This window comes from Spea bombifrons, chromosome 7 (genome assembly GCF_027358695.1).
Source record: "Spea bombifrons isolate aSpeBom1 chromosome 7, aSpeBom1.2.pri, whole genome shotgun sequence".
NCBI classification, from domain to species: Eukaryota; Metazoa; Chordata; class Amphibia; order Anura; family Pelobatidae; genus Spea; species Spea bombifrons.
In genome coordinates, this window is record NC_071093.1 from 44,435,083 (window position 1) to 44,462,168 (window position 27,086).

At 46.4% G+C, this 27,086-nt stretch overlaps 2 protein-coding genes across 2 annotated transcripts in view; one reads left to right on the top strand and one right to left on the bottom strand.

Moving 5' to 3' along the window:
* The window catches only part of SLC5A10 (solute carrier family 5 member 10), a 39,579-nt gene extending 15,092 nt beyond the window's left edge, over positions 1-24,487 (bottom strand). Inside the window, exons 1-9 of the mRNA XM_053470847.1 lie at positions 24,372-24,487; positions 22,797-22,868; positions 21,897-22,001; positions 21,386-21,445; positions 21,094-21,198; positions 20,124-20,229; positions 19,824-19,904; positions 17,623-17,828; positions 15,358-15,493 (exon numbers count right to left, since the gene is read on the bottom strand). Coding sequence (XP_053326822.1) covers positions 15,358-15,493; positions 17,623-17,828; positions 19,824-19,904; positions 20,124-20,229; positions 21,094-21,198; positions 21,386-21,445; positions 21,897-22,001; positions 22,797-22,868; positions 24,372-24,482 — 982 coding nt within the window. The 5' untranslated portion in view covers positions 24,483-24,487. The remainder of the gene's footprint in view (positions 1-15,357; positions 15,494-17,622; positions 17,829-19,823; positions 19,905-20,123; positions 20,230-21,093; positions 21,199-21,385; positions 21,446-21,896; positions 22,002-22,796; positions 22,869-24,371) is intronic.
* On the top strand, positions 1,044-13,215 carry FAM83G (family with sequence similarity 83 member G). The gene is made up of 5 exons (XM_053470846.1): positions 1,044-1,595; positions 6,637-6,804; positions 11,369-11,493; positions 11,632-12,170; positions 12,216-13,215. Exons 1-5 carry the CDS (start codon positions 1,089-1,091, stop codon positions 13,109-13,111), a joined length of 2,235 nt encoding a protein of 744 aa, XP_053326821.1. The 5' UTR covers positions 1,044-1,088; the 3' UTR covers positions 13,112-13,215.
* Positions 24,488-27,086: the final 2,599 nt, after the last annotated feature.

A 27,086-nucleotide genomic window follows, 5' to 3' on the forward strand; every position in this document is an offset into this window, starting at 1 on the left:
GAGAAGAGGACATTACACAGACGTAAATAAAATAATAATGATAATAACAATAAAATAATGATACTATAAAAATAATAATAATGATAATAACAATATAATAATGATAATAATAATATAATAATAATAATAATAATAATAATATGATCAGGGGTAATTTGTAAATTCTAGGCTTAAGAGCTTGCAATCTTTATATTCCATGATGTTTAAAACATAAACAAACAAGATGTAATAAGGGATACATTAAGTATAAGGATCTCTCTGGGCCGCGGAGCTTGCAATCACAGGGGTTGTGAAGCCTTCTATTAAGTAGCTCAGTAGTGCAGCTCCCATCACCCCCAGCCAGCCGCCAGCAGCACCAACTGATGTGAGCTGCAGCCCGCTGGCATGGGAAGGGAAATGGGAATGTGGGCGTGTTTACTGGGTGGGCGAGGCCTTGCGGGCTCACGTGATCAGCCGGTGCTGTTGGTACCTGTTCTGCTGTAGGGGGAGCTCAGTCTTGGAGCGCTAGCCGGCGGGAGCGGCCGGGAAGAAGTGGGTGAGCACCGGCTGCAGGACAGCGGGGGACCCGGGAGATACTCAGCGCTATACAGGAGCCCCCAGTCACAGCTGGACGGTACCCGGGAGATACTCGGTGCCACTATACAGGGGACCCGAGAACTGAGAGCCCCCAGTCACAGCTGGACGGTACCCGGGAGATACTCGGTGCCGCTATACAGGGGATCTGGGCACAGCGCAAACCATACCTGCCTGAAAGATACTCGGCACCACTATATAGGAGTTCTATGCTGCTTAACCCCGTATGGACTTTTCTACCCCTATGATGGCGTCACCTGCCTCCCTACAGAGGCAGCACACCTAAGGCCAGCCGGTAGCATAGCTACAGGTACAGCTCGAGCTCACTACCTGTCTGTAGGGTGAGAGCAGTATAGACACCCACTATATACCGGCCAATAAAGGTCTCGGGGACTCCGGCCCGATCTTTGTGGATCTTGTGGGATCTTTGTGGATCTTGTGGGATCTTTGTGGATCTTGTGGGATCTTTGTGGATCTTTGAGGATCTTGTGGGATCTTTGTGGATCTTGTGGATCATGGCTCTATCCCAGATCCAGTGCTTGGACAATAATAACGTGAACTGGAGGTCCAGCGAGACGAAGCCGGAGTTCTTCTACAGCGAGGAGCAGAGGCTGGCCCTGGAGGCTCTGGTGTCGTCGGGTCCGGACGCCTTCTATGAGGTCATCAAGAAGGAGAAGATCCGGGACTTCTTGTCTGACTTGGAGGTCGGTAAAGTTCTGGGGAGTTTGGAACCCTTCGATCCCGACTCCGGCCACTCCAGGTCGGGCTGCGATAAGTGTGCGCTCGGCGGGGACGGAGATAAAGACGATGAGTGTGGCGGGGGGTCCGGAGGGGGCGCCGAGCATTCGCTGGAATACTGGCCGGATAAGTCGGACTGCGTCATCCCGGAGCTGGACTTGGGGTGGCCCGGCACGGTGGCTTACAGAGGAGTGACCCGGGCAACTGTCTACATGCAGCCCCCCATCGATGGACAACCTCACATCAAGGAGGTCATCAGGAAGATGATAACCCAAGCGCAGAAGGTGAGAGCTTCAGTTACTGGGGCGGGAAAAAAAATCACTCATTTTGGTAGATGAGTGAAACAGCCTCCCAGCAGAGGTGGTAGAGGGTAATACAGAGAGGGTATTAAACACGCATGGGATAGACATACGGCTCCTGAATCTAAGACGAGACCAACGACTGATTAAGGCAGTCTAGATGGGGCAGATCTGCTGGCGGATTCTATATTTTAAAGCGTTTCCAAGGAAAAAAATGAAAAAGGGCAGAATGGATGATCCAATGTAGTTGCCCGATGGGCGAGTGATTTCGGGGTGAGTGGGGGAATTAAGGTCGTTGGTTCCGATGCTTAAATTATTTCAAAATCCACAACAGGTTGTTTCATTCGTGTGAACGTTCAGATTAACACATCCGTGATCCGTGATCGCACTGCTCTGGAATGCCGCCGGTCCCCGGGGCCATGATACATAGTAACCCGGAATCCCCCGGCAGACCGGTCCCCATTCGGCCCCCGTCTAGTCAGCTCAAACGCAAACCTTAATCAGTCGTTGGTCTCGTTTTAGATTCAGAAGCCGTATGTCTATCCCATACATGTTTAATCCCCTCACAGTATTACCCTCTACCACCTCTGCCGGGAGGCTGTTCTACTTATCTAAATCCCTGTACAAGGTGGCGTCCTCGTTTCTGCATTAAACACTTTTTTTTAATCATTTTTTAATCATGTTCTAGTTATCGTATAGAATTGCACGTTTCGTGTGTCCAGCCGGGGCTGTGACTTTTGGTCTCCATTTTCTGCCTTATTCTATACAAATCTGTACAGACCGGGGTAGTTGATACATTGAACAGTGACATTTAATACGTGGTAAAAATCCCATAGGGTAAACTCTGGAGCTGATCTACACCGAGGAAGATGATGGTAGGACATCCCAGACCCCCCTCTCTAAATCTAGCTGTCAGAGGTTGCCTTTAGAATGACCTGAGTGCACCCTGCTTGAGCTCAGGTGATATTGGCCAACCCCTTTGCACATTTTTTTTCTAAGCCGTGGTCCCATTGGTGACCCATATCCATGTGCCGCAGCATCCGCCGAGGTGGTAACATCGTGACTCACCCTTTGCATGATCTCATAACTGCCAGGTGTGCAAACGTGACACAACATGTGGCAACAACGCATCGCCCACCGGATACAATGTTTCGTCGCTCGGCGTTGGGGTCTACGGGGTCTACGTACCCATCGGCCCCCGGGCCCCCCAGTATCCATATGGAAGAGTTCCCTGTTAAGGTTAACCCTCAAGTTCCGCGCCGCAGGAATTGTTTCAGGGAACGTTTATGACATCACCATCAAGGGCAGCCGGCAGTTATTCCCCCCCCCCGCAGCTGTGGAACTATAACTCCTATGACTCTCAGCCAGCAGCCTTTAGCCGGTCGCGCACTATAGTTCTGGCTGCCAGTTTTTTTCACACGCAGATGAAACTATTCCAGACGGCAAACTCAGCAAAATCTCAATTACATGCCTGAGGGGGAGGGGTGGGGGTTCGAAATCTGTGCAAAGAGCAAAAAAACTAAAACAAAAAAAACACGGAACCTCCCCAAATCTGTGTTTTAAGTATTATTATTTTAATTTTATATATATATATATATATATATATATATATATATATATATATATGAAAAATATTTTAAATATATATATTGTATATTTTATTTTATATGTATTTTTTTATATAGTTATTTTTGAATAAAACATTTTTTCCCCCGCGCAAAGACAGGGTCTCATAATAATTTTAAACCATATTATTATGAGACCCTGTCTTTGCGCGGAGCCGATACAGACGGATATCAAACAGAGCCCTTTGAGTTAATAAAATGCTTTTTTTCATAATGTTGCCATAGCAACATGACATAAAACATTAATATATATATATATATATATATATATATATATATATATATATATATATATATATATATATAGAAAATAAAAAAATATAGAAAATTATAGAATAAAAAAAAATCTCATGTAAGGGACGCATCAGACTCCCCTCTTATTCTGCTGCTAAAGCTACAAACCCAACAGCCAATCAGGGGAAGACCTTGTGCATGCTGGGTAATAGAATGCTCTAAACACAAGAGACAAGTACTACTTGTGATTTATTTTTCCTAATAAAAGTAACCAATATTTTAATTGAATTAAAATGTTTTTTATCTGTTGATGTAAAGTTTGCATCGGGTGACCGAACCGGTTCAAAAATAAAAATAAGTCGGAAGATGCCGTTTAGATAAAGCCGAGGGATCTGAACTTTCGGCCTTTTTTTATTGACACGTAGTAGTGGACTTTATACCGCCGCGTGTGCTCTGTTTTCCCAGAATTGGGTTTTTTTTCTGAGAGAAGGGTGTTTTTTTTTTAATTTTTTATTTTATCAAGTTACTTCTTTTTGCCACAAAATGGAATTATGTTAAAAAATGTGATTCTGATACAAAGTTACAAAACTGTAAAGCTCATCTTGTCCCTTAAACCGCTGTCCAAAGATACCGGCTTATTGAACCATTTATTTGGTTGCTATGGTGATAACAAACTTTTTACCAGAATCACTCTCTATATGTAACCTTTTTTTCTTTTTTTTTTTTTTTTTTTTTTAAAGCCTCCACCCGGCAGAAATCCACAAAAAAACTATAAAAATAATTGGATCTTCATTCCGGGGTCTAGTGGTGAATCGCGTCTGGGGTTCCGCTCCCCGGCAGAGTTGGCCGAGGGCGCGTGGAGTAACTCGCGGTAACGAGTCGCGGCTTTCTATCTGATAAACGGCTTTACGGGAACAGAGTCTCAGCCTCGAGACTCTAAAATATGAATTATTACAAAAAACTAGGATGTACAGCGCTACAGAATATGACGGCGCTACAAATCAATAAAAAATATCTATACATTTCAGGACATTTGCCATCTTTTCCTTTAAAGTGTTTTATCTCCGAATAACACAGAATTTAGTAAAAATAGAAAAAACTGCTCATAACTATAAATACCATAAATTATATAAATAATATAATATAAAAACAATCTAAATGTCACCCAACGCGTTTTATATTTTTTAAAAAAATCCTTTTTTTTTCTACGAAAGTTTGCAGAATTGTTTTAATCCTTTTATTTATTTTTTTTCTTTCAAAAAAAGTTAATATTTTTATTGGGCCAAACGATGTGAAATTATATGAAGTTCTTGGGCCTCGGTGGTCTCTTTTTCAGATGGATTATGGGTGGATTACATTGGCCCCGGATAATGTATAGAGTAAGACGGGGCCGCCCAAGCCGCTCGGGTGACAGGTGCGCCATAACCTTGAAACGCAAAGGGAGGGAAGCGTCCCGTAACTGCCCCCAGCGGGGTAATTGTATGTACACACAGGGAGGGCCGTTAATACATAATCACACCCAGGCGTGACTCGCTATTAACCCCATCAGCGCTGGGATGCCGCTCGCTTCCCGCCGGTGACACGCACAGCTTCGGGAGAGTCTAGACCAGTGTGTGGAGAGAGTGCAGTCACCGTAGCAACCAGTGGAACATTCCCGCTACACGTTAGAATTTTGCCCCAGGTTTGCCCTTCCAAAGGGTGCTTTCCCAGTGATCTGCCCCCGAGACTGACATATTAACCCTTTAATAGCCCATCGAGAGGTTTCTATGAACTGACTCGCCAAATGGCTCTAACGCTGGTCGTCATGGAAAGATACACTTCATTTAGTCACCTGCATTCAAGCAGGGAGATCAACCATAGCATACTGGGAGCAAAAGCACCAACTGGGAGCCTTATATACGATCACAGCGGGGGGAATAGAAAAGAGTCAGACTGTGTGACCCCCAGAATCTGCCCTGAGACTGGGGCAGAAACCTGGAGACTCTGTCCCTGAGAGCACCCGGGTATCCCAAGGGCGGCATGTGCATGCGCTGCCCTCCAACGCGTAGACCACTAATCATTTTCAGAATCCTGAGCCAATCGGGCACACGTAGCGGCACTTGTTGCCAGCGGTGACGGTAATCGGTGTCTGGGAATGAAGGGGGGGGTAATAAAATAAACCCCCGTTCTAACGTGGGAAGGAATTTAACCCTTTCCATACTAGGGGGCAGGAAGCGCGTGGCGTGTTTAGCAGACTCGGGCCATTCTTTGAATCCATTGCGTGAATCATTTCTGGAAGTTCGGTGTGAAAAACACTCGCATTCCACACCACGGTGACGGGACCCCCGACTCCCCCGGCTGCAGGGACTGGAGGCCTCGGCGCCAGGTGTGCGCGCACGTCTTAAATATCAATGCATTTATAGAGCTTTAAATTATTTTTATTTAACCGTTTCTCCCCAGACTGAAAATTTAGATGGCCGCCATGTTTATGATGGACTGGGGGGGAGGGGGTTCCTTTCTGTGTCCAGACAAGGGGCAGACGGGCTTTAAAGTGATAAGAGGAGCCCATAAATTCCTCAGGCCACATAGTGAGTAAACAGACGGGATTGGGGGGGGGGGTTAGGCGATAAAATGCGATAAGGCAAATACTTGAGAGCTGTGCCGTGATCAGGAAAGCGACACTAATTTTGTTACTGTTTTTATATACCGGTATATATATATTCATGCACATCGACTGAGTTTATACAAAATAAATTATTGCCAACGATCAAAGACCGGGGGGGGCTTTAAACTATTTTTTTCTCCTGTATGGGGCCCAAAGGCGCTCGACAATCTGACATTTGTATCAACAAAGAACAAAAATAGGCTAAAATATGGATATTTCACCCTTTTTGGTTTACTGGGGTTAATATGACATTTTCAGATTTTCCTAAACTTGGGGGAGCCAATTTCTCTTTGCACAACTTGGCACGAGCACTTCCTGTAAATAAAGGAAGTCAGGGAGGCGAATCAAAAGGTCTGAGGTGGCAACTTTATTTTTTTTATGTAAATTAGATTTTTTTTGTCAGCTTTCTACTGTATAATATTTCGGGTGTTTCCTGTTCCCCCCGAAGACCCCACTCTTTCTGTGTTTGCCCCTCATTTGGCGAATGCCCCTCTTTACACCCGTTTCCTGTTCCTTCCCGCAGGTGATCGCCGTGGTGATGGATCTTTTTACCGACGTGGACATTCTCAAGGACATGCTAGATGCCGGGTTCAAGAGGAAGGTGTCGGTGTACATCATCCTCAACGAGTCGGACGTGAAGTACTTCCTGCAGATGTGTGAGAGGGCTCAGATGCACAAGGGGCACCTCAAGGTGAGTCCGGGGGCAAGAACGGGGGCCAAACGCGTTGGTGGAGCTCGAGAATAAACAATGTTTCTGCAGCACGGCATGGACTGAAATCCTTAAACCCCAGAGGGAGTCGCTTATTAAGTAGATCGGCCCCCGAGGGGCCAAGCGACCCCTTCCTTCCCCGGGCCGAAAGGCCTGCGGGTGGGACGGATCTTCTAAAAAACGTTAAAAGAGGGAGGGGCCACCTGACTCCTCCCTTTAGGTGACCAGGTTCCACCGTGCCCCTTCTTGGTGATCCAAAACCGCACGCGTACAAAATGTATAAAGGACCGTTTCTGGCCCCAGCCTACGGCTCGTGTTATAAGAAAAAAACATGTTGTTCTCCCACAGCGCCAGCCAATAGGATAGAAGCGATAGACAGATGAATGGGTCCTGAGGGGCCGCACCTGGAACCTGACTCCGGGGACACCGTTCTCCAGTACAATGTGTCCACTTTGTATCAGAGCAGTATTTTGATTTACATGGTGTACATGCGTGTGCGCGGGTTTAGGCGTGTGCGGCCTTGTCCCGGGGGGTTGCCCTACGGCGTAATGTTCACATATCAGAAACAATTATTCTGAGAATGCGGGAAATGCGAATCTCACCGACGTCTTATTTCTGAAACAAAGTTACTGGAAAGTAAAAACATTTTCCGACCCGAGAGGCCCCAGGAATCGTTCCTAGAATCCGTTCCGTATCTCTGGAGAGTGGGGAGGAATCGGTGCGCCTCCTCAATAACGAGAAAAAAAAAATCAGCCCCGATTAGTGATGTCACCGCGTGGCCCAGCATGCAGATTTTCTCCTGGTGATGTCATAAATGAGAGACGGAGGCCACAAAAACAACCCTTTTTTTCTTTTGATCTTTACATTTGCACAAAGTATAGGCCGACCCTTTCCTGTCCTGCCCTGTTTGATGGCGTGCGGGGGGTGCGGGGGTCGACAGGTCTGCGCATGCTGGGATTCCACACTAAGAGAACATGGAACCCGTTTTACTTAATCATAGAAACCTAGAACCCGGCCCATCTCTCCTGCTGTAAAGACTCAAACCTTAATCATTCGTTGGTCTCGTCTTAGATTCAGGAGCCGTATGTCTATCCCATGCATGTTTAATCCCCTCATTGTATTACCCTCTACCGCTTCTGCAGGGAGGCTGTTCCACTTATCTAACACCCTCTCAGTAAAGTAAAACTTCCTTGCGTTACATCTATACATAGTTTCATTTTAAACAGCGTTGATCAGTGCAGGATGTATAGGACGAGCATTTAGCTCCATGCAAATCAGACTTGACATCAGGTGAGAGCAAATTCCTGGAACTACACCGGGGGCCGCCTAAAAATTCCTGCTTTTCTTGCCTGAGATCCGGATGCCCCGGAAGCTGGATACATTATGAAATATTTGTCTTACATCCATACAGTTCCAAAACAATGCTAATATCCATATCCCGGGAGCCATTTATTTATTATTATTATTAATAATACTACCTTTTTTTATGGAGCCAAAAATTATTGGATTGGAGACGTGCTCACTAATGACATTTTAGTAAAAGTTTTTTTTTAAAATTAGATTTGAGCCTCCATAGAAAGGGTTAAATGCCCTCTGGGCTACAGCGTGTAATGAACACCTTGAGTATACAGGTTTGGCAGGCGGTCCGGCCTCAGGCCAGAGTCCAGGGGGGGGGGGTTAATCCGCATTTGTGTTTTAAATGAACCTTTATAATTATACCACAATTTAATTTATAAAGCCGTTCTCTGCTGTTTCTATACACATTATCGGGGCTTTTAGGGCTGTAGAACCCTGCGATACCCTCATACCCAGCAAACATTCTGACCTCCTAGAAAAGAGGGGCATCAGGGGGAGGAAAGAGGGACTGGCCAGACTAAACAGGGAGACTTGGTAGGTATGCTTAACTCGCGTCGTGTTACCGGCCGTCTCTGGCCTTGGAAGTTCTCGGCGTTCGGGTTCTAGGAGGGGCTGCCGTCTGTTTGCTCTGTGACTCCCGGCTTCCGCCCTCGCCTTTAACTAATGCAGAGTCCGGACCGCGACAGGGGGGATTGGGGAGAGGCTAACCCGGTGAACGGATCTGTGTGCGGGGATCTGTAGGCGTTTGTTTGGACCCCCAGCCTGCTCTGTGCCCATGAACAACGACCCAACGCATTTCGCTTACACAGGAGACACAAATCACCCGGAATGAGCCTAAAAACAAAAGATGGCCTCAATACAGTATATAGAACAGAGACATCGGCCCTTCTTATACGGTGTGGAGGGGTAAATCGGCCCTTCTTGTATGGTGTAGAGGGGGTAAATCGGCCCTTCTTGTATGATGTAGAGGGGGTAAATCGGCCCTTCTTATACGGTGTGGGGGGGGTAAATCGCAGAACACATTAAATAATGTGAATTCTCGACAGCTGCACGCAGCAGAGACTTTCTGGCCGGCAGGCAGGGCGAGGGCTCTGAAATGCAGAGAATTTGGGGAAAACACAAAAATAAACGCACGTCACGGTATGAAAGGAGTCTTCCAACCCGACCAAGAATAATAAAGCCTCAGCGGTGCCGACCTCGCGCCCCAAACAGCTTCTCTGTGCCTTTTTTAGCCCCCAAAAAGCTTTCCTGTGTCTCTCTGCCGCCGTGCAGACGGATCCAGTATGCAGATTGTTTCTATGGCAACAACCAATCAGTGCCATCTTTTTTGTCACGTGACAATTAAGCATTTGGGCAAAATTTGATTAAAGAATGATTTTTTGTGGAGATTCGTATTCGGCAGGACTAGTGATTTTTTTTAATGGATTTAGTTCTAACATTTATTGGAAGAATCAGACAAAAACATTCCGGGCGCTTTTGTGATGGGATCCCTTTAAGGCTTAAAGCGCCGGCGCACCAAAAAGTTATCTTTTTAATTAAATTGTAAATATTTGTTTTAAATCTATTCCCGTTCCAGAAAACACACAAAAGGAGCAACGAAAGCTCTTAAAACCCGGCTCTCGTCGCACGTGATCTCCCGAAACAAAAACCTCCAGCAGCCGGTCCCTGCCAGGGCCGAGTGCAAACACAAGAGCCTCAAAACTCTACTCTGATCATTTTAATCCAAACGGCGTCAGTTGTTTGGGGGGCCGGATTTAAAGGGACGCTCCGGCCATCGTGCGGTCCCTTTAAATCTTTGTGAGGTTCCCATTGGAAACGGATGGGGGGGTTCTGACCGGTGATTTGGGGGGGCTTCTGACGGGTGATTTGGGGGGTTAACGCTCGGCGCTCCTTCCTCCTGTATCTGAGATTAAGGGCGAGGCGTCCGTGACATATCAAGGCACACGGGGATTAATAAAGGCATGGTGCCGCCAAAGGGGCCGACAGGCGCAGACGCCGAGGATATAATGGTCTCACTACATTGTTCTGCCGATCCTAGGGAGGGAATGCACTTCGGTTAACCCATCGGTGCCCTCTGCAGCGCCTAAAATATGTAATTCTTGTCGGTTTTGGCCACGTACATAAACCACAGACTTATTAGTAAGAAATACTCAAAATAACAAATCATTGATTGTAAAAATAAATAGAGAGTCTTGGTCCAAAGGCCCCAGGAGGTCCATTTAACGTCAGGGGCCAATTGCTGCCGTAAAGCAGTCTACCCATAGAGGACAGAGCAGTGTAATGGCTGCCTTTTTCTTGGAGTGACGTCCCCAATAACCTGGTCAGACTGCTAGCATGACTCATTCTGTGAATCGGGAAAGTTGGTTTGAAGGAACACAAGCTCCCCTGTATCAGATTGCAGCCTCAGGTGTAAGAAGATCTCGTGATCTCTTCACTTGCTGTCTTATTGTATATCAGGGCGAGGCTCTGCCTCTGGACATTATCCTCACAGAGTGGATATTTTCTCATTATTGTTGTAGTTTTTGCCCCATAATATAAATGTTTTCAGGCAGCTGCATATCAGCCGTTTGTATGATTCTCGCTCTGTTATTTCCTAAACACCCCGACTCCTTATCATACTGCCTGTGGGGAACAATAGAGTGCCTCAGTCTAAATCACAGAGGCAGACACTGTGACTAATGAAAGTCTATGGGGGAACGGACTTCATTAGCATTGCCATAAAGCATCAGCTCAGTGTTGTGTTTGACAGCAACGGCGGCTCCAGATCTGCAGATAAAGGGAGTTTATTGGGGGGAAAATGGGATGAAACCAGGTTTTTGTCGCCGACTGACATTACTGTATACAGTGTGGGGGGGGGTTATATTACTGTATACAGCACTGGGGGGTTATTACTGTATACTGAACACATACATGCGCAGTGTTTTTGGAACCTTTGCTACGTAACCCTTTATCTTGATACTAAAATGCTAAATGTTATAACGTGACCCCCCCAGCTCCTGCTCTCACCATCTAAGCCCGCGTGTATGTATGTATGTATGTATGTATGTATATATATATATATATATATATATATATATATATATATATATATATATATATATATATATTATATAATATGTGTGTGTGTGTATATATAGAGCTCGGTGCTTTCTGGAGCCCAGGCGCTCACCCGTTTCATTTTGTCTGACAGAATCTCCGGATTCGCAGTATTGGGGGCTCCGAATTCTACACCCGATTCTCCACCAAGTTCAAGGGATGCCTGAGCCAGAAGTTCATGTTTGTGGACGGAGACAAAGCGGCCTGCGGCTCGTACAGGTACGTCTACAGAGCCTTTCAAAACCCGGTCTTTCTAGACCTGTTTGTGGGTCAGCGCGCTGCCCAATCGTGCACATTGTGAGGACCTCGGAGGTCTTTAAGATATTTATTTTTGATCTGTTTGTCTCTTCTCTTCAGTTTCACTTGGTCAGCGGCGAGAATAGATCGGAATCTCCTCACCGTACTCTCCGGCCAAGTGGTGGAGAGCTTTGACCACCAGTTCCAAGAGCTCTACTTGCTGTCCAAGGCCGTCAGCCTGAAGAACGTCCCAATGGAGAACGAACCAGAGCCCGAGCCGATGATACAGCCTGCACCCTTACCCGCCGGACCACCTCAATCCATCGCCAAGAAGCTCATCAACCCTAAATATGCCTTGGTGAGCGTCAAAAGCGCCAGCGAAAGAGAGGTGAAACAAGCCAAGGCCAAATTATTAGAGCAAAAAGTGGAAGAACCTCAGATCCACCCAGCCCTACTGAACATGGAAAGAGCCAACATGTTCAACTACCTTCCCACTTGGGTTGAACCCGAACCTGAACCAGGAAGTGACATCTTGGGGTACATTAATATCATCGACCCTAAAGTCAAGAACCCCATGCATTCTCAGATGAACAGGATCAAGATTTGCGATACGGCCAACGCCACTGCCCAATTTCTCATGCAGACAAAGAAGCAGGAAGGCGGCGGGAGTGCTTGCGAGGACACTTCTCTCCAGGTAAACAAAGCACGACACGCTGAAAATGAGGAGGCCGGTCATCGCGAAAGGACGACAGCGAGACAAGGCAGCCGAGAAGAAGGTTCTGCCACCAGCAGCACTAAAGTGGTCTCTCCGTCCTCGAGTTTTGATGAGGATTTGGAGACTCCTTCATTAAAAGACCATAAAGCTGTAGGACAACCAGGAGGTCACAACGTCCAACAGTCTCGAGAGGGCTTTGCGTCACCGGCTGAAACTCGTTCTCTTGGGTCCGGTGATCAAGGTCAAGCCCCCGTTACGAGAAGCGGACCTCCGGTGCCAAAGCCCAGGACGCTGCCGGTCACGGACTTTATAAGCATGAAGAACGCCCTGAATGCCAAGTCCGTCACAGCCAACACGTCCAAAGTGGAGAACACGATACCGTCCGTCAATGGGGGGGATGCAGAGGGGAGAGAAGAAGAGGATATCGAGGACCTTCTTATCCAAACTGTACCAGGAGGTAACGACGAAGGTGATACGGATAGACTTGGGATGTATCCTAGCGAATGTTTATCCAGTGGCTCTGGTTCCCTGCCTCCATCAAACGCCTCGTCCACGTCGGAGGAGTACTACCCAACAAAGCCCCTGCAGAGGAGAAGCTCCGATCGGATTCCTAACGGGGAACATATCGCTTTGCAAAGAAAGCTGAGCGATGGCCATATTAGCAGAGGGACCTTTGCCGGTCCGTTGGGGGGCATCTCCCAGTCTCTGATGGACATGAGGCAAGTGGAAAACGGGAAGAGGAGGAACCAGACCCTGGAAGAGGAGCTGAAGCGCGTCCTTTCCAAGGGTGAGCCGAACAAAGACCGGACCCATGCCATGGAACCTACCAAGGTGTGTATTAGCGTTACAGACTGCGATGCCCGATCAGACCAGAGCGAACCGTAAACATTTGCTCCCCGGGGTTTATTTGAATGACATTTCCTTCGTTGAAAGATTGTAAATCAGAAATAGGATAAGCGCGACTGCGTGCGTTAAGAACTTTTACATTCAATTTCGGTGATCCCATGATGGGTTCGCTGCCCTTTTTTTTGTTTCCAGCCACAGTATTACTCTAGGACTGCGGTGAGACGGCCTCATTAGCACTGGGGAACGAGCCAGACATCAAAAATAATCAGACAAGGGATAACCTGAAGCGTTCATATCGTATAGCTGCCTTAACATGAATTCTTAATATTGTTTTACATTTTTGGTGCTTCTGTCTAGGACAGAAAAAGTAGCGTTTGGTGCATATGATTGTATATTTAAGAAAAAACATGGCTGCCATTGGAATATTTTGGTGGACATTTATTTTCGCGGCCAGGCCAAGTTCAGAGGGAGGCCGGTCTGACTCTTCTGGTGATATCATCGCAACTGTTCGGTTGTATGTCCGTATGACATCATCACGCACTCAGAGTGCTATAGTTTTAGGAATGGCGTAAAAAGCAAAAGGGGAGCCGGGTCTTGATGATGACTCTGATGCCCGCCCGGGGGTTTGCTGTTGCGTTTAATTGATGGGAGAGGATGATAGGATCTGTGGCTGGCGATGCATGGTGGGAGTTGTTCATTTTCATTGCATTGTTTACACCGTTTTCTTGTTTTTTTTATTGATGTTTAAGTGTTTTTAAAATGCTGTCGTCTCACAATTATCCAAACTGACCTTTTCTCCTGTCTCATTCCTGCCCTTGCATTGTTTGTCTCCTCCTTCCCGCTATGATCTAATCCCTCCTTTGTCTCCTGCCCTGTCCCTACAGCATCTATTTTATTTTCTCCTCCTTCCTGCCCTGACCTTGCCCTTTTATGTCTCCTCCATCCTGCCCTGACCCTGTCCCTCCTTCCTGTCCCTGCCGTGCAGTGTATACGTTTTCTCCTCCGTCCTGCCCTGACCTTGTCCTTTTCTTTATCTTCACTGCCCTATCACGACCTTATCTTTTTTTATATTTTTTGCCTTTGTGTGTCGTCTGACCTAACATCCAAACACAGAAGCGTTGTTACTGAACACGGAATTATTTTGTATAAATTAGGTTTTATTTTAGATTTCTGTATTTAAATTTTTATCTTGTCGCCGTCGGAAATCACAGAGCAATTTGCCTCTTTCAGCCGTTCGTGAACTACAACTCCCATGACCACAGGTTCCTTTTTACCAGTAACAGGTGAGGGATGTAGAAACATAGAACCTGCCAGCGGATCAGCCCCATCCGGCCCCCGTTTCTCCTGCTGTAAAGACTCAAACCTTAATCAGTCGTTTGTCTCGTCTTAGATTCAGGAGCCGTATGTCTATCCCATGCATGTTTAATACCCTCACTGTATTACCCTCTACCACTTCTGCTGGGAGGCAGTTCCACTTATCTTCCTTACATTCCATCAAAGCCTCTAACCCTCTAGGTTTTAGTTTATGACCTCCTGTTTTGAAAGGACATCACCGTGCTCCATGCCTGACCTTAGCTGGAATGACATGATTGAAGTCACACACCTTATTGTACCAAAGATCGAGCGGGGGACACACGTTTTTTGTTTTTTTTTGCTCATGGGAATTGTAGTCCATCAGCTGCTGAACTCAGTTTCTGAATCAATGGTTCAGTTTTCAGTATTTTTCTGTAAGTGCAATTTTTAGCCTCAAATACCCGAGCCTGCGTCTGAAATGTCTGTTAACGCTCGCAGTGCCGTTTAACTCTCGCAGTGCCGAGCGTTCCGTTTTGTGATTGTTGCATTTGTGGAATAAAGTTCTCCCCGTGACTGCGTTTGACGTTCAATTTGTGTTGTTTAATATTGAGAAAGAAAAGAAAAAAAACCCTTGGCTTCCATCGCTAATTAGCCGCCGCCGTCAAGCAGGATTCCATATCAAAGCGACCTTACGCAACCCCGCAACATGCATTATACATAATCCTCTTAAATGGACAGTATCATCTAAAATCCAATTAGGGCCAAAATATCGCTTTAGATCAGTACAGATTTCGGTTTTCATTAAATAACTTAATGTTTTTTTATACAAAACACAGTAAAAAAAAGTCTGGTTATAATCGTAAATAACTCTACAGAGATACATTGTAACCTGGGGGACCCCCAGTGACCTCTGTGTAAAGCATCTGATGAAGGAAAGCCATAATATGAAGCTGAATCGGGTTGCTATGGTAACGTACAGTATTAGTCCTTACCCGGATAGAGCGCGCGGCTGATCATCCCCGGCATGATGATGAAGATCATCGGCAGCATCTTCAGGTAGCTGGCGAGGATGGATCCCGCTTTGGCGTGGCAGAGGTTCTTGGCGGAAAGCGATCTCTGTACGATTACCTGGCGGGGGAAGCGGGATAAGGAAAGGGTTAATTGGTCCGCAACCTCTATGGAGGGTTAAAGAATCAGAGCCAGGGGTACCCGTCAGCCACGCGGGGAGACCGAGATCTTTTATACAATAAGGAATCCATAATCAACGTCCCAACAAAGGGTTAAGAAGGACAAAAATTCCTAAATATATATGAAATATGTTTTTGGTGCCCCGGAGGGGGGAGGGGGCATAAGGGTTCTAAAGGAGGACATAGGGACAATTCCTCCAAAAACGAGGGACACTTGGAAGGTATGGCCAATGGGGCACTGAACATGCGCTGGCGAGTATGTTTCGGAATATTCCATCGTACATTTTGAGTTCTAGAACCTGAGGACAGACCCACCACAAACCTACACTAGATTCACGGCCTACGCTAGATGCCATCTTCACGGCATTCAGACGCTCCATGCAACCCTATGATTACACGTTCCGTTGATGGCCTTCACCTGATGTACCCCCCATCTCCCTGACCTCCCCAACCTTTAGCCCCCCCCGCCATGAGTTTCCATTACATTCTATATGGTCGGTCAAACGGAATTCTTTGTTTAAAAAAAACCCCTTCTTTTATTTCCGCAGGGAAGGGGGCTTTTCCGATATAGTTCCACCGGCCCGTCGACCGGCCTCGAGAGGTTTCAGACCCAACGTCCGAGCAGGAACGCGACCAAGGGCAGAGGCAAAAAAGATGTTCCCGAAGGCCCTGGATTGTTCCGGCAGGCCAACAGAAAGTCCGAAGGACACGGAGGAAGGCCTGGCTACTGGAGCACTAAAGACCTTGCCGGTACTTACCCCAGCTCCCTCTCTCAAAGTCTGGTCACCCCCGACACCCCAACCACCCCCTTTGGGATCCCTTATTCTAAACTTTCCCAGGCCAAGCATCTCAAGAACAAGCTGGGCACCACCATGGACCCCAGGAGAAGAAGTCATGGTCCTCCTGGACATAAGGATGTTTAGCTGTCCCTCCGGGGGGTAGTCTGACCCCCTTTGAGAGGTTAAGCCCCTCCATGGGGCGCGTATTTAGGGATAAGCCCACGGTTGAACGTATGGCCAAAAAAACCACAACCAAGTTGGGTGGTTGATTCTCTCCTCGGCGGGAGAGCGCCAGAGACTCGCTGCTATGGTTTCCCGCCCAAGGGGCGGTCGCGCAGGTCCGGACGTCCAACGTACGCTTGGTGAGGCGGTGGCTGGGCAAGTATATTCCGCAAGCTTGAAGCCTAAGGCTGCTTTCCAGCCGTACTTGAATTAAGTCATTTCCCGAGGGGCTGCGGAGCGATTGTCTAATTTATGAGCCGGTGCTGAAGTCTCCTCAACGCTCATCTTCCCATAAACCTCGGCGAAGCCTCCGCGCCCTCGTTAGAAAGCTAGCTTCTTGAGGGTTGTTTTTACTTTTTTGGGGTAACCTAAAGTTTTTGGAAAGATCGAAAGTGTGCAAGTGGAGAGCTGCCGCCGCCACTGCTGTTTTTTGGTCGTAAAAAGGGGGTTTTTGAAACATTTTACGTTTCTTTACGGCTCACGAACAGGGCCGGCCTTAGGGGTGTGCGAACTGTGCGGCCGCACAGGGCGCCATGGCAACAGGGGCGCCTGCCCGGGACTTAAATTAAAGTATCAGGTTTTTTTTTGTTGTTTTAACTTTATTTAACATCCAGAGCAGCAGAGCGAGAAGACGGACGCCTCCCGCTCCCACCGCAGGACTCAACAAGGTACAAGTAAGATAATGAGAAGTAGGGAGAGGGGGTGAGGGGAAGGCAGTGAGAAGGGGGCAGAGGGGGGGAAGGCAGTGAGAAGGGATGGGGGGGCAGTGAGACGGGGCAGAGGGGGGAAGGCAGTGAGACGGGGCAGAGGGGGGAAGGCAGTGAGAAGGGGCAGAGGTGGTAGGTAGTGAGAAAGGGGAGTTTTGTGACAAGATTTTTTTACTTTCCTTTTTGGGATGGGGGGCGCCAGAGTAGTAGTCCGCACAGGGCGCCAGAACGCTTAAGGCCGGCTCTGCTCTCAATTGTCCATAAAAGATAAAGCTTAGTTAATTAAATTAAAAATAAATAAATAAAGCTCCTGATGCGGGATATGGCATTTTCATGACCGCTTGCTACCCTCCGACACTCACCTGGTCCGTGCACCAGTACCACGCGGCTAGGATAGTCAGGCCGAAGGTCATTCCGGTCCAGGGAAGGTCACCGGAGACGGGGTCACGGAATAGGTGCATGGCGTCCGAGCGAGGCAGGTGGCAGGTGGTGTTGGGGACGATCAGGGATGGTATCGCTTTGGCGTATGCCAACTCCAGGTTCTGGTATCCTCCGATCTTATTAAATGCTGTGGGGCGGGAAAAAAAAAAGGTGTTTAGGGCACTGTGGCGGGATTTTGGGGCTTCAGATTTCCCTGATTTGGGAAATCATCAAAACCAGCGCTTTCTGGTGAAAACCTGTTTATTAAAAACTGCAAAGATCGGCAGCCGAACCACTTGTGCGTTGGCGATCTCCTTTTTTTTACGTTTGAGGTAATGGATAATAGTGATAATGGCAAGTAATAGCCGGGATCCGGCTCTTTGGCTGGCTGAGAGTGATGAGCTTTCGCAGTCGACGGCGTCTCAGACCGCACTTTATACCAGGAGCTGCGCGGTTAAAGGTTACAAAGTAACATTTTTGCACATTCCGACATCATTCCGGGTCTTTTATGCTAAAACAAATCTATTTTTTCATTGTACAGAAAATATTTTATTTGTTTAATATTAATTTGTACAGTTTGACGGAAACCGACGGTCGGACTTAACCCCTTTTCCTCCGGCGAGAAGTTTCTGTGTCGGATTTGACATGAGACAGAGTACTCTGGCAGTGACGGGGTTAAACGGCCTTTTCTGGAGAACACGTGAAATAAGACGTGGGGGGGGGCTTCAAACGTTATAAATGCCCTGGAGGGTCACCCGAGGTCACCTTCGTGGACACTTCAGATAATTTAGGGGCATTTTTCTCTACTGCAGCCCCAGGAATTGCCCCCACTACCTCCAGAAAATCAGGACTAATTGCCCCCACCCCACCCCCACCCAGACTCCTGATATTTAATCTCCAAAGTGCGGTTATTTTTTTATTCTGTAATATTTTGAAACTGTTAAATAAAAGCTATTTGAAAATCTTTATTCCCGAGTCGCGTTATTTTACATTAAATTGAGAAATCCTCAAAATCTGTCAGAGAGACAGAACCTGCCGGCAGATCGGCCCCATCCGGCCCCCGTCTAGTCGCCCGTTTCTCCTGCGGTAAAGACTCAAACCTTAATTAGTCGTTGGTCTCGTCTTAGATTCAGGAGCCGTATGTCTATCCCATGCATGTTTAATACCCACACTGTATTACCCTCTACCACCTCTGCTGGGAGGCTGTTCCACTTATTTACCACCCTCTCAGTGAAGTAAAACTTCCTTACATCACATCTAAGCCTCTTTCAGTGCAACATTTACATGGTTTAGTTATTACTCCAAAGACCGCCATCTTTTATGAGAAAAATGGGAGGTGAAAGGGGGGGTCCCCTTTTTTTGTTCACATTTTGCCCTCTTCAGTCGGTAATTGCCCCGTAACACCATTTTTTTAATCTTATTTTTAATACTCGCTGAAGTCCAAAAACATCTCAGGCCAAATATTTAGAATCTCTGATCTGCGGATGCAAAATCCGTCTGCTTACCCCTGCGGGGAGCGGGCGTCAGATGCAAATATCTCTGCCGTGTGGTTTGCATGAATGGTAAATACCCATGGGGGGGGGGAATACCCACTGGGGGGGTAAATACCCACCTGGGGGGGTAAATACTCAGGAATCATCGTCTGAACAAACAGCTGGACGCGCAAAACCAGGACTTCAGATTAACCCCTTCAGGGGATCCATAATTCCTGGAGAGATGGTGTCTGGAGAACTACATTAGGACCTCATGCGCGGAGCTCCTCACCTAGAGAACCAGGGTATGTTCTGGACGAAGGGGGGGGGGAATTAAAGCCAAGTGGCTCCATAGGCACCTTCCTTGCCCCAACATAGGCACTGGCACACATACTTACACAAACGTAAACACGCTTACACACATACTTAACTTAATCATTCTAACACACACTCCCTCCCACACCACTTACACATTCACGCTCACACACCTACACATTGATGCCACATCAGAGCAGCCCAAATGAATTGGCTATCCCTGCTTGTACACAGGTGTAAGGGGTGGCTCACTGGCCATGCTGAAGTACATACAGTGAAATCAGGACTTTATTTGGGATTATCGGCCCTACATGCCCCCCTGCGTTAGGGAACCCCAGGCCTGTGTAATATAATACCTGTGATGGTCAGGATGATGGCTCCTATGATCATGATAACGGTCTGCAGGGCGTCCGTGTAAATCACAGCCGCCAACCCGCCTGCAAGACAAGAAACCAAAAAATGTGTGAAGTCAGAGGTCTCAACGATCACCGCCGGTCTAACAACATATCGTGACCCGTGATTCCAGACATTGCCACATGGCACCTGGTCTATAGGGACCCAGCAGATCCGGTCTATAGCGACCCGGCAGATCCGGTCTACAGGGGCCCGGCAGATCCGGTCTACAGGGGCCCGGCTGAGCTACCCTCGGCTCTTACCTGCGATAGTGTACAGGGCAGTCACCACCAGCATGATAACTGTGGACAGGTACAGGTTCCACCCCAGGCAAACCTGTACAAAAAGGGCTCCAGAATACAGATCCGTCTGTAAGAAACACACAGGCAGCGGGTCAGGGCAAACATGCGCGGGGGAACTTCTCATCTACCGTTAGAATGTAAGCTCCGCAGGTCGGGCCCCTCTGCACTTCCTCTTATTACAATGCTAAAGGTGGTTTGTGCTCAGTACAGCGGTAATCAATTAAGATTAATATTGTTCTAGTCAGGTTTTTGGTATAATGATGACAGACCAGTGAGGCTGACCCCCGATAAAAAAATAAATAAAATATTTTAAAAAATATTATAAAATTATACAATTATTATTTATTATAGTAAATCAACATATCCGTAAATTAAAAAGTTAATAAAGGCAAACTTTTTATGTCCACGCAGGCCAGCCATAGAAAAATGACATTATTACCTGGGAGAGAGGCTGTAAAAAAGCCCTTATTATTTATAAATTACCCATATTGGTTCAGATGCCCCCTTGTGGTCATATACAGAAATGCGAGTAACAAAAATTCTCAGAGATGATCTGTAAAGGGGACTTCACTGCTCAATGCAGCATTAAAAGCTATAATTCTTTAATCACGTATATTTTTTCATCATTCAAATATTTGGGCCGGAAACCCCAAATTTGTCATGTGACACTAAAGCAGGCGTTGCGGTAGAAACAACAGTTCTCGCTCTGATCCCCAATCTACTAGTCAAACAACAACAATGGTGGGCAGGAATAATAAGGGACAAGAAGCAGGAAGAAACCAGTGGGGATTGGTGGAATTTAACATTACTCCACCCACTCGGATCATTAAAGGACCACCCCTGAGGACCAGCAATCAGACGGTATTTCTGAATCCCCCAGCCAGCCTCAAGGTTTTCCACGTGGAATAATAATTTTAGGAATAACACTCACGGATATCTTGGTGAAGACAGAAAGTAAAAGTGACAGCGCAGACAGGTATATTTGTATCCGCTCTCCTCCGAACCTCCTCTGCAGGTATTCCGGCATGGTGACGATCTAAGAGACACGGGGGCAGGAGCATTAGAACGTTCGGAACCTTTATACATCTCTTCGGTATCTCAATGTATGGAAACGTATATATAAGGAGAGACGACGTGGCCCCAGCACCGCTGCCATTAACGGGATGCTGATTGGCCCCTTGACAGTCGCGGCTAACCGATGTATATGGGTGTCGAGTACGTACCCCGGATGAGATGTAAACCGGTACGAAGATCCAGGCGAGAGCCAGGAGGATGTAGGTGGCCTGAAAACAAAGGATTAAATCAATAATATTAGCTACAGAGTAATCACCAGGGGCCACGTTCCCAGGAGCCCACTTTTAAAGAATGGCTAATACAGTTAGGGAGAGCCAAGCACAGGGGCCACTCGGGCCTTTTAGGGGCCACAACATTTAAGCAATGAATTTAAATATAGACTAACTCAAATTATGCGTTCATTGTTCTCATCTCCATTATCTATGATCTATAAATGTTACTGGGAATGTAACCAGTATGGACTGGTCCACCTTGTGTGCGGAACTTGGGGGCTTTGTTCTGGAGGTAAGAAACACCCGAAATCAGACCAATTCTAAAAAATAAAACAGATTCAGAAATCGCTGGGGGGGGGACGTCGACTTCACACAAAACTTTAGGAAATGAATAATACTGGTTTTGTACTGGTGTTTTTTGTCGCTTGCTGGTGTGTACGTCACTTACGTTCCATTCAAAGCCGGCCACTGCGATGCCGCCGGCGGCTCCTGTACCCGCCAGCCCGATAAATAATCCAGAACCCTCGCTGCTGGCAAAGAGAGAGGCGCCGATCTAAGGGGAGAAAAAAGCAGAGACAAAAATGTATTGAAGAAAATAATCAGCAGCGTCTCCTCCGTGCGTGTAATGCATCCGTTCGGCCACCAGAGGGAGCTCTGATGCCAGCAGGGCCACGTGGGCTTTAACCAGAGTTTGTGCCAAGAAACAAATTCAAAAGCCGGAGATCTCCTACTAATCCTTCGTACAAATCCTACTGAATCCTCGCCGGCGTCATTCCCACCAGCCATTCTTAACCCTTCGTGCCTTCTTATAAACCTGTAGTATCGTATCTAGAAAATACTCAGCGCCCAGTCGTGAAAGGGTGGCAGTGGATGAAGTTTTAGAGGTTTTACCCCTCTAGTGACACTAAAAGGGGATCCATCACCTAAATTAACACTTTACGCTCAACACCTTTTTCTCACGCATGCCGGTTTTTTATTTTTTAAGGGAAAAATTACCAAGTTGGTGTTCTTATGTCTTTCTCCTCCTTTTTTTTCATGCAAATCATTCATTTCTTCCAGTAATAGGAAGATTGCGCGTGATTAACAATATATCTGTAAGGATACATTGTATGTGTATCCGTCGTTGACTCAATGGCTTAGTCACTTTATTGAGAGGGTGGTAGATAAGTGTAACAGCCTCCCGGCAGAGGTGGTAGAGGGTAATACAGTGAGGGTATTAAACATGCATGGGATAGACATACGGCTTCTGAATCTAAGACGAGACCAACGACTGATTAAGGTTTGAGTCTTTACAGCAGGAGAAACGGCCGACTAGAAGTTTGGTTACATTAACTCTGTTTCTACTCACCGGCCACCAAGCCATGCTTCTACCGGCCAAAAAGTACCCGCTCAGCGTGTTCCTGCTCACCCGGCACGAGGACTGCAAGGGAAAGACACTCATTGGATGTTGGATGTAACCGTCGTACAGCGCTATGGAATATGTCGGCGCAATATATTAACGCCAAATGAAGAGATTTTGATGGCCCGCGACCGACCAGCTCATGGAGTCAACAAATTTCGAAATCTCTCGGTTTTGTCCCAAGCGTTCGATGATTTTCTGTGCTGTCCCCCCATTGGACGGCTCACGGTCTTTCATTCTCAAATCCCCCTTATTACAGAACCTCGGCTTTTACATAAACATTCTTTCCTCTAGAACCTCAATTTGGGTTTATATTTAAATTATTGTTTTAATTTGTTGTTTTTTTTGGAGAAATACCAAGATTTTTATGTTATTTTGAGACCCACCAATAACGGTTTACAAAGTTATTTAGACCCAGGTATTCTAAACACATTTCTTGCAGGAAACCTTCTGCCAATGTTGACTTTTTTTCCCATACAATCGAGCTTCTTATCAGCTTTTCTTGCTGCTTCGCTGCACCAATTACTACTAATTTACCCAAACAAAGCTATCAGGACGGGGGCCACCAGGTGGACCTTTCTGTGATGGGTTTGAGGGATTCAACTCGCTTCTTCGTTGCACTAATTACTCCTAATTTACCCAAAGCTATCAGGACGTGGCCATCAGGTGGACCTTTCTGCGATGGGTTTGAAGGATTTTCCCTCAATTCCTCGCTACACCAATTACTCCTAATTTACCCAAAGCTTTCAGGATGAGGTCCACCAGGTGGACCTCTCTCTGATGAGCGATTCTCCAAACACCAGTTCTAGATCCCCGTGAGTTCAAGGTTCTTAAACCTCTCACCGGAAACCAACCTAAACTATATAATCATTTACAGCGGACCTTCGAAGGAGCAGCAAAAATGAAAGCCTTCGCTTCCAACGCAACAATTTGCACCTTCACCCCGCGAGCCCCGCAGAAGAAGAAGAACCAGGACCTCAGCGGCAGCTAATATATATTTTCTTACATACAAAATCACTGCTGGCGGAGAAGAGTTCCTGGCTAAATAACGCGGCCCCTTCAAAGATTCGATGAGGGTCTTCAGAGTCTTTCGAAACGCCCAATTAGAATATTTTCTAATATTTTTTTTAATTGCCTTTATATAGAGAGATTATAATAGATGTCTCAGTTTAAACGTTTCGGTAAAGATTGTTACATTTATACCTGCGGTAGATTTTTGGGCCTAAATTATCGTCAAGAGGCGAGGGAGAACACCATTTCTACAAAGACTTCATTTATAGAGCAATAGTAATGGATATTATTTAAAAAATTAATTAAAAAGCCAATAAACGAGATCGGAATAAAATGATGCGGTCGTAACCTAGGTATCCGGCTTATGAATTAAATATAGAATTTGAGGGACAATTAGAATAGAATTAGAATAGAATGTCACAATTTTAATTTTAAACCCAACATTCTATTATTTCGAAAGATTGTATGGAAATCACACGAGAATGTTCATTAAGAAAAAGTCCGGTTTCTCACCCAGATTCCCACGGCCACATTGAGCACGAAGTACGCCACGATCACGATGATGTCGGAGATGTTGAACTGTTGGTTGGGGATGCCATTTCCAAAGGTTGCGTTGGTCTCCATCTCGCCCCGTCCAGCCGGTCGCCGACACTGAGCGGAGATCGCCTCGGACGCGGAGGGTCAGCTGGAGAATCGCTGACTTTTAAGAAATTCGTTAACAGGTCTCGGCGATTGATCATTAATCCAGGTGGACGGCCACTGCTGCTCGAGGCATCGAAGCGACACAAAGTGACACAAAGTACAACCTTTTATTTTTTTTCCTCCTTTTTCTCACCAATGTGGACGTCGGCACCAACTCGGTACATGGATTATTAAAACGACCCCGCGCTCCATGAGGTGCTTCCCACCAGAAAAAAAAAGGGGTCATTTGGTTGATTTGATACAAATTAGATTCCGTTTATCGTCGGGGAAACCTGATCTACGCCAGCTTATAAAACATGGACACAAAGTAGCAAACGTGGAAACCAGAAGACAACCAAAGATGGTGAGACCCCCTCAACGCGCAGGATATTCGGTGGGGTCTCTTTACAAAGCTCCAGCGAGTTTATTCTGATAACTGATGAGATCTGTTTAATAAACGTAGGGTTGTGGTTTCAACTCCTTGACTTTGCTGCCCACGATTTATGAAGGACCAACATCTAGAGAGGTTCAGAAGAAGAAGCAGGAGAGTTAAAACCAGAATCCCCCCCCCGTTTAGTGAATAGACCCGAATGATTTGAAAATCTCTCCGCTATCGGGTCTGGAATTCACGGAGAGATGCTGGCCAAGTTACTCCGAGATAGAATCCTGGGTAGTTTTTTAGATGGTTGGGTTTTGGGGAATGTGTGAGGAACCAAGTAGGCCCTGAGCTGTAGGACAGAGTTCCTCAACGTTTCCCTTCAATTAATAGCCCCCAATACCACCTTTTATACCCCACAAGCACTCCATATCGCGAAATCTCCTAGTAGATATGCCATAGGCTCCTCGTTTTAAAATAGCCCCTTCAGGTACACATACAGCAGGTAAAGAAACCCTGGTGCGGGCAGATGGGCGACTGACAGCTCCCCGACCACCTGCCGTATATCAGGGAACGTCTTAACTTAAATTGGTTCTGACGGTTCCATTAACGGAACTCACAGTAACAATGGTCTTATTCTGTATCTGAAGCGTTGCCATCACAGCGGAATTAACGGCCTGAAAGAGATCGTTGTGTCAGATGGGGTTTAGGGCCACCAGGAAATAAGCTCGTTAAATGAGCTCGTTAGATGAGGGGGGGCGTTCGGTTTGGTTGCGGCTCAAGCGAAGCGCGGGGAAATGAAGCGAACGCGCTGAGTATCTGCAGCATGCGGCTGATGGATGCTTTAATGGAGTAATGGAGCAGAGGTCAGGAAAACACGCGGTGGGTGCGAGCGACGCTCCGAACGCAACCCCCCCACACACACCACGGGGTGCAAAAGACTTACTCAGCAGCTAACCCTTTCAGCGCCAGAGGCAGGGCAACGCACCTGGAGGGAGCGGGGTATCTGAAGCACGACGTCTATCGAAAAGGAAGCCACCATTTGTTAAAATTGAAACTATAGCAGAATAGGCTTTTCGGATAAAATTTATTTCATTTACATAGCAGGGTAAAGCCGGGGGGGGGGCATTTACATAACTGCCCCCAGACTTGTTAGCCCCCCCTGATGTATCTCATTGTATCGTCATCATATCCTTACAATTTGGCAGAACTCACTTGGAGATCTTAGTTAAGCAGATTTATTTACTAAGGATGGAGCTGGAGTGAAAGTTTTTATACGATGGAGGAGCATCGACGGGAAGTTTCTCCGGCAGGAAGGGCTGGTTCCACATAATGTATAGCGACGTGTCTTCTATAGAATCTTATTTACATATACATTATACAGGGCCAGGTCCAGCACCTCCTGCAGAAGATGCTCGCCGGGGGTGGCCCATTGGTTTTCTTGTTCAGTTCACTCTACTAATTATTAAAGGTCCTTCTCCATAATTAGTAGAGTAAACTGAACAAGCGGCAATTCTAGGGAAGGCGGTAAAAGTGGCGAAATCCCCAAGAAAACCAAAGGGACGCATGAGGAACGCTCTTCTTAATAATCCCGAGTATCTTTGGTGTTAAAGGTGCTGTTCCACTGAGACACCACACTTTCCATGATTTTAAGCAAATGTATTCTTTCCTCTGAAAGTCACGTTCTATCAGTACCTGGTTTTGTGCATCTGTTTTAAAATTAACCTTTTTTTACTCGATTAAAGAATTATTTCTGGAAAGGGAATCCACCAGTCCCGGGAATGGTGTTTTTTTTAATACAAAACGTAATTCCAAAATTATTTAACTCAGCAAGGGAACAGCGGCTCTAAACGATGGTTCTAATAAAACCGTCTCGCTGGTTATTGGGGGAGAGGGAGATTTAAATCTACATTTTCTCGGCGAGAAAAGCCCAGGCACATTTGCTATAAATTTTAAAGCGGTAATAATCGGGTTTTCCGATCGACTTTATTTATGAATAACCCGGGGCATCTTTAACCTTCTATTTTCAGAAAGGAAGGAAAAAAAAAAAAAAACACAAATCTCCAAATTCACGCAAATACTTTATTACATTTTTCCCACTGAGGTTTGCCAAAAATAAATACAAGTGCATATTTCGAGTACGCCAAGCGTCACTACAGGGAGCCCCTGAC

Bases quoted from the DNA above. Each gene is read 5' to 3' on its own strand.
- FAM83G (XM_053470846.1), top strand. From the start codon at position 1,089: ATGGCTCTATCCCAGATCCAGTGCTTGGACAATAATAACGTGAACTGG. The intron at 1,596-6,636 runs GTGAGAGCTTCA...TCCTTCCCGCAG, and splicing joins TGATAACCCAAGCGCAGAAG to GTGATCGCCGTGGTGATGGA. The intron at 11,494-11,631 runs GTACGTCTACAG...TCTTCTCTTCAG, and splicing joins GCGGCCTGCGGCTCGTACAG to TTTCACTTGGTCAGCGGCGA.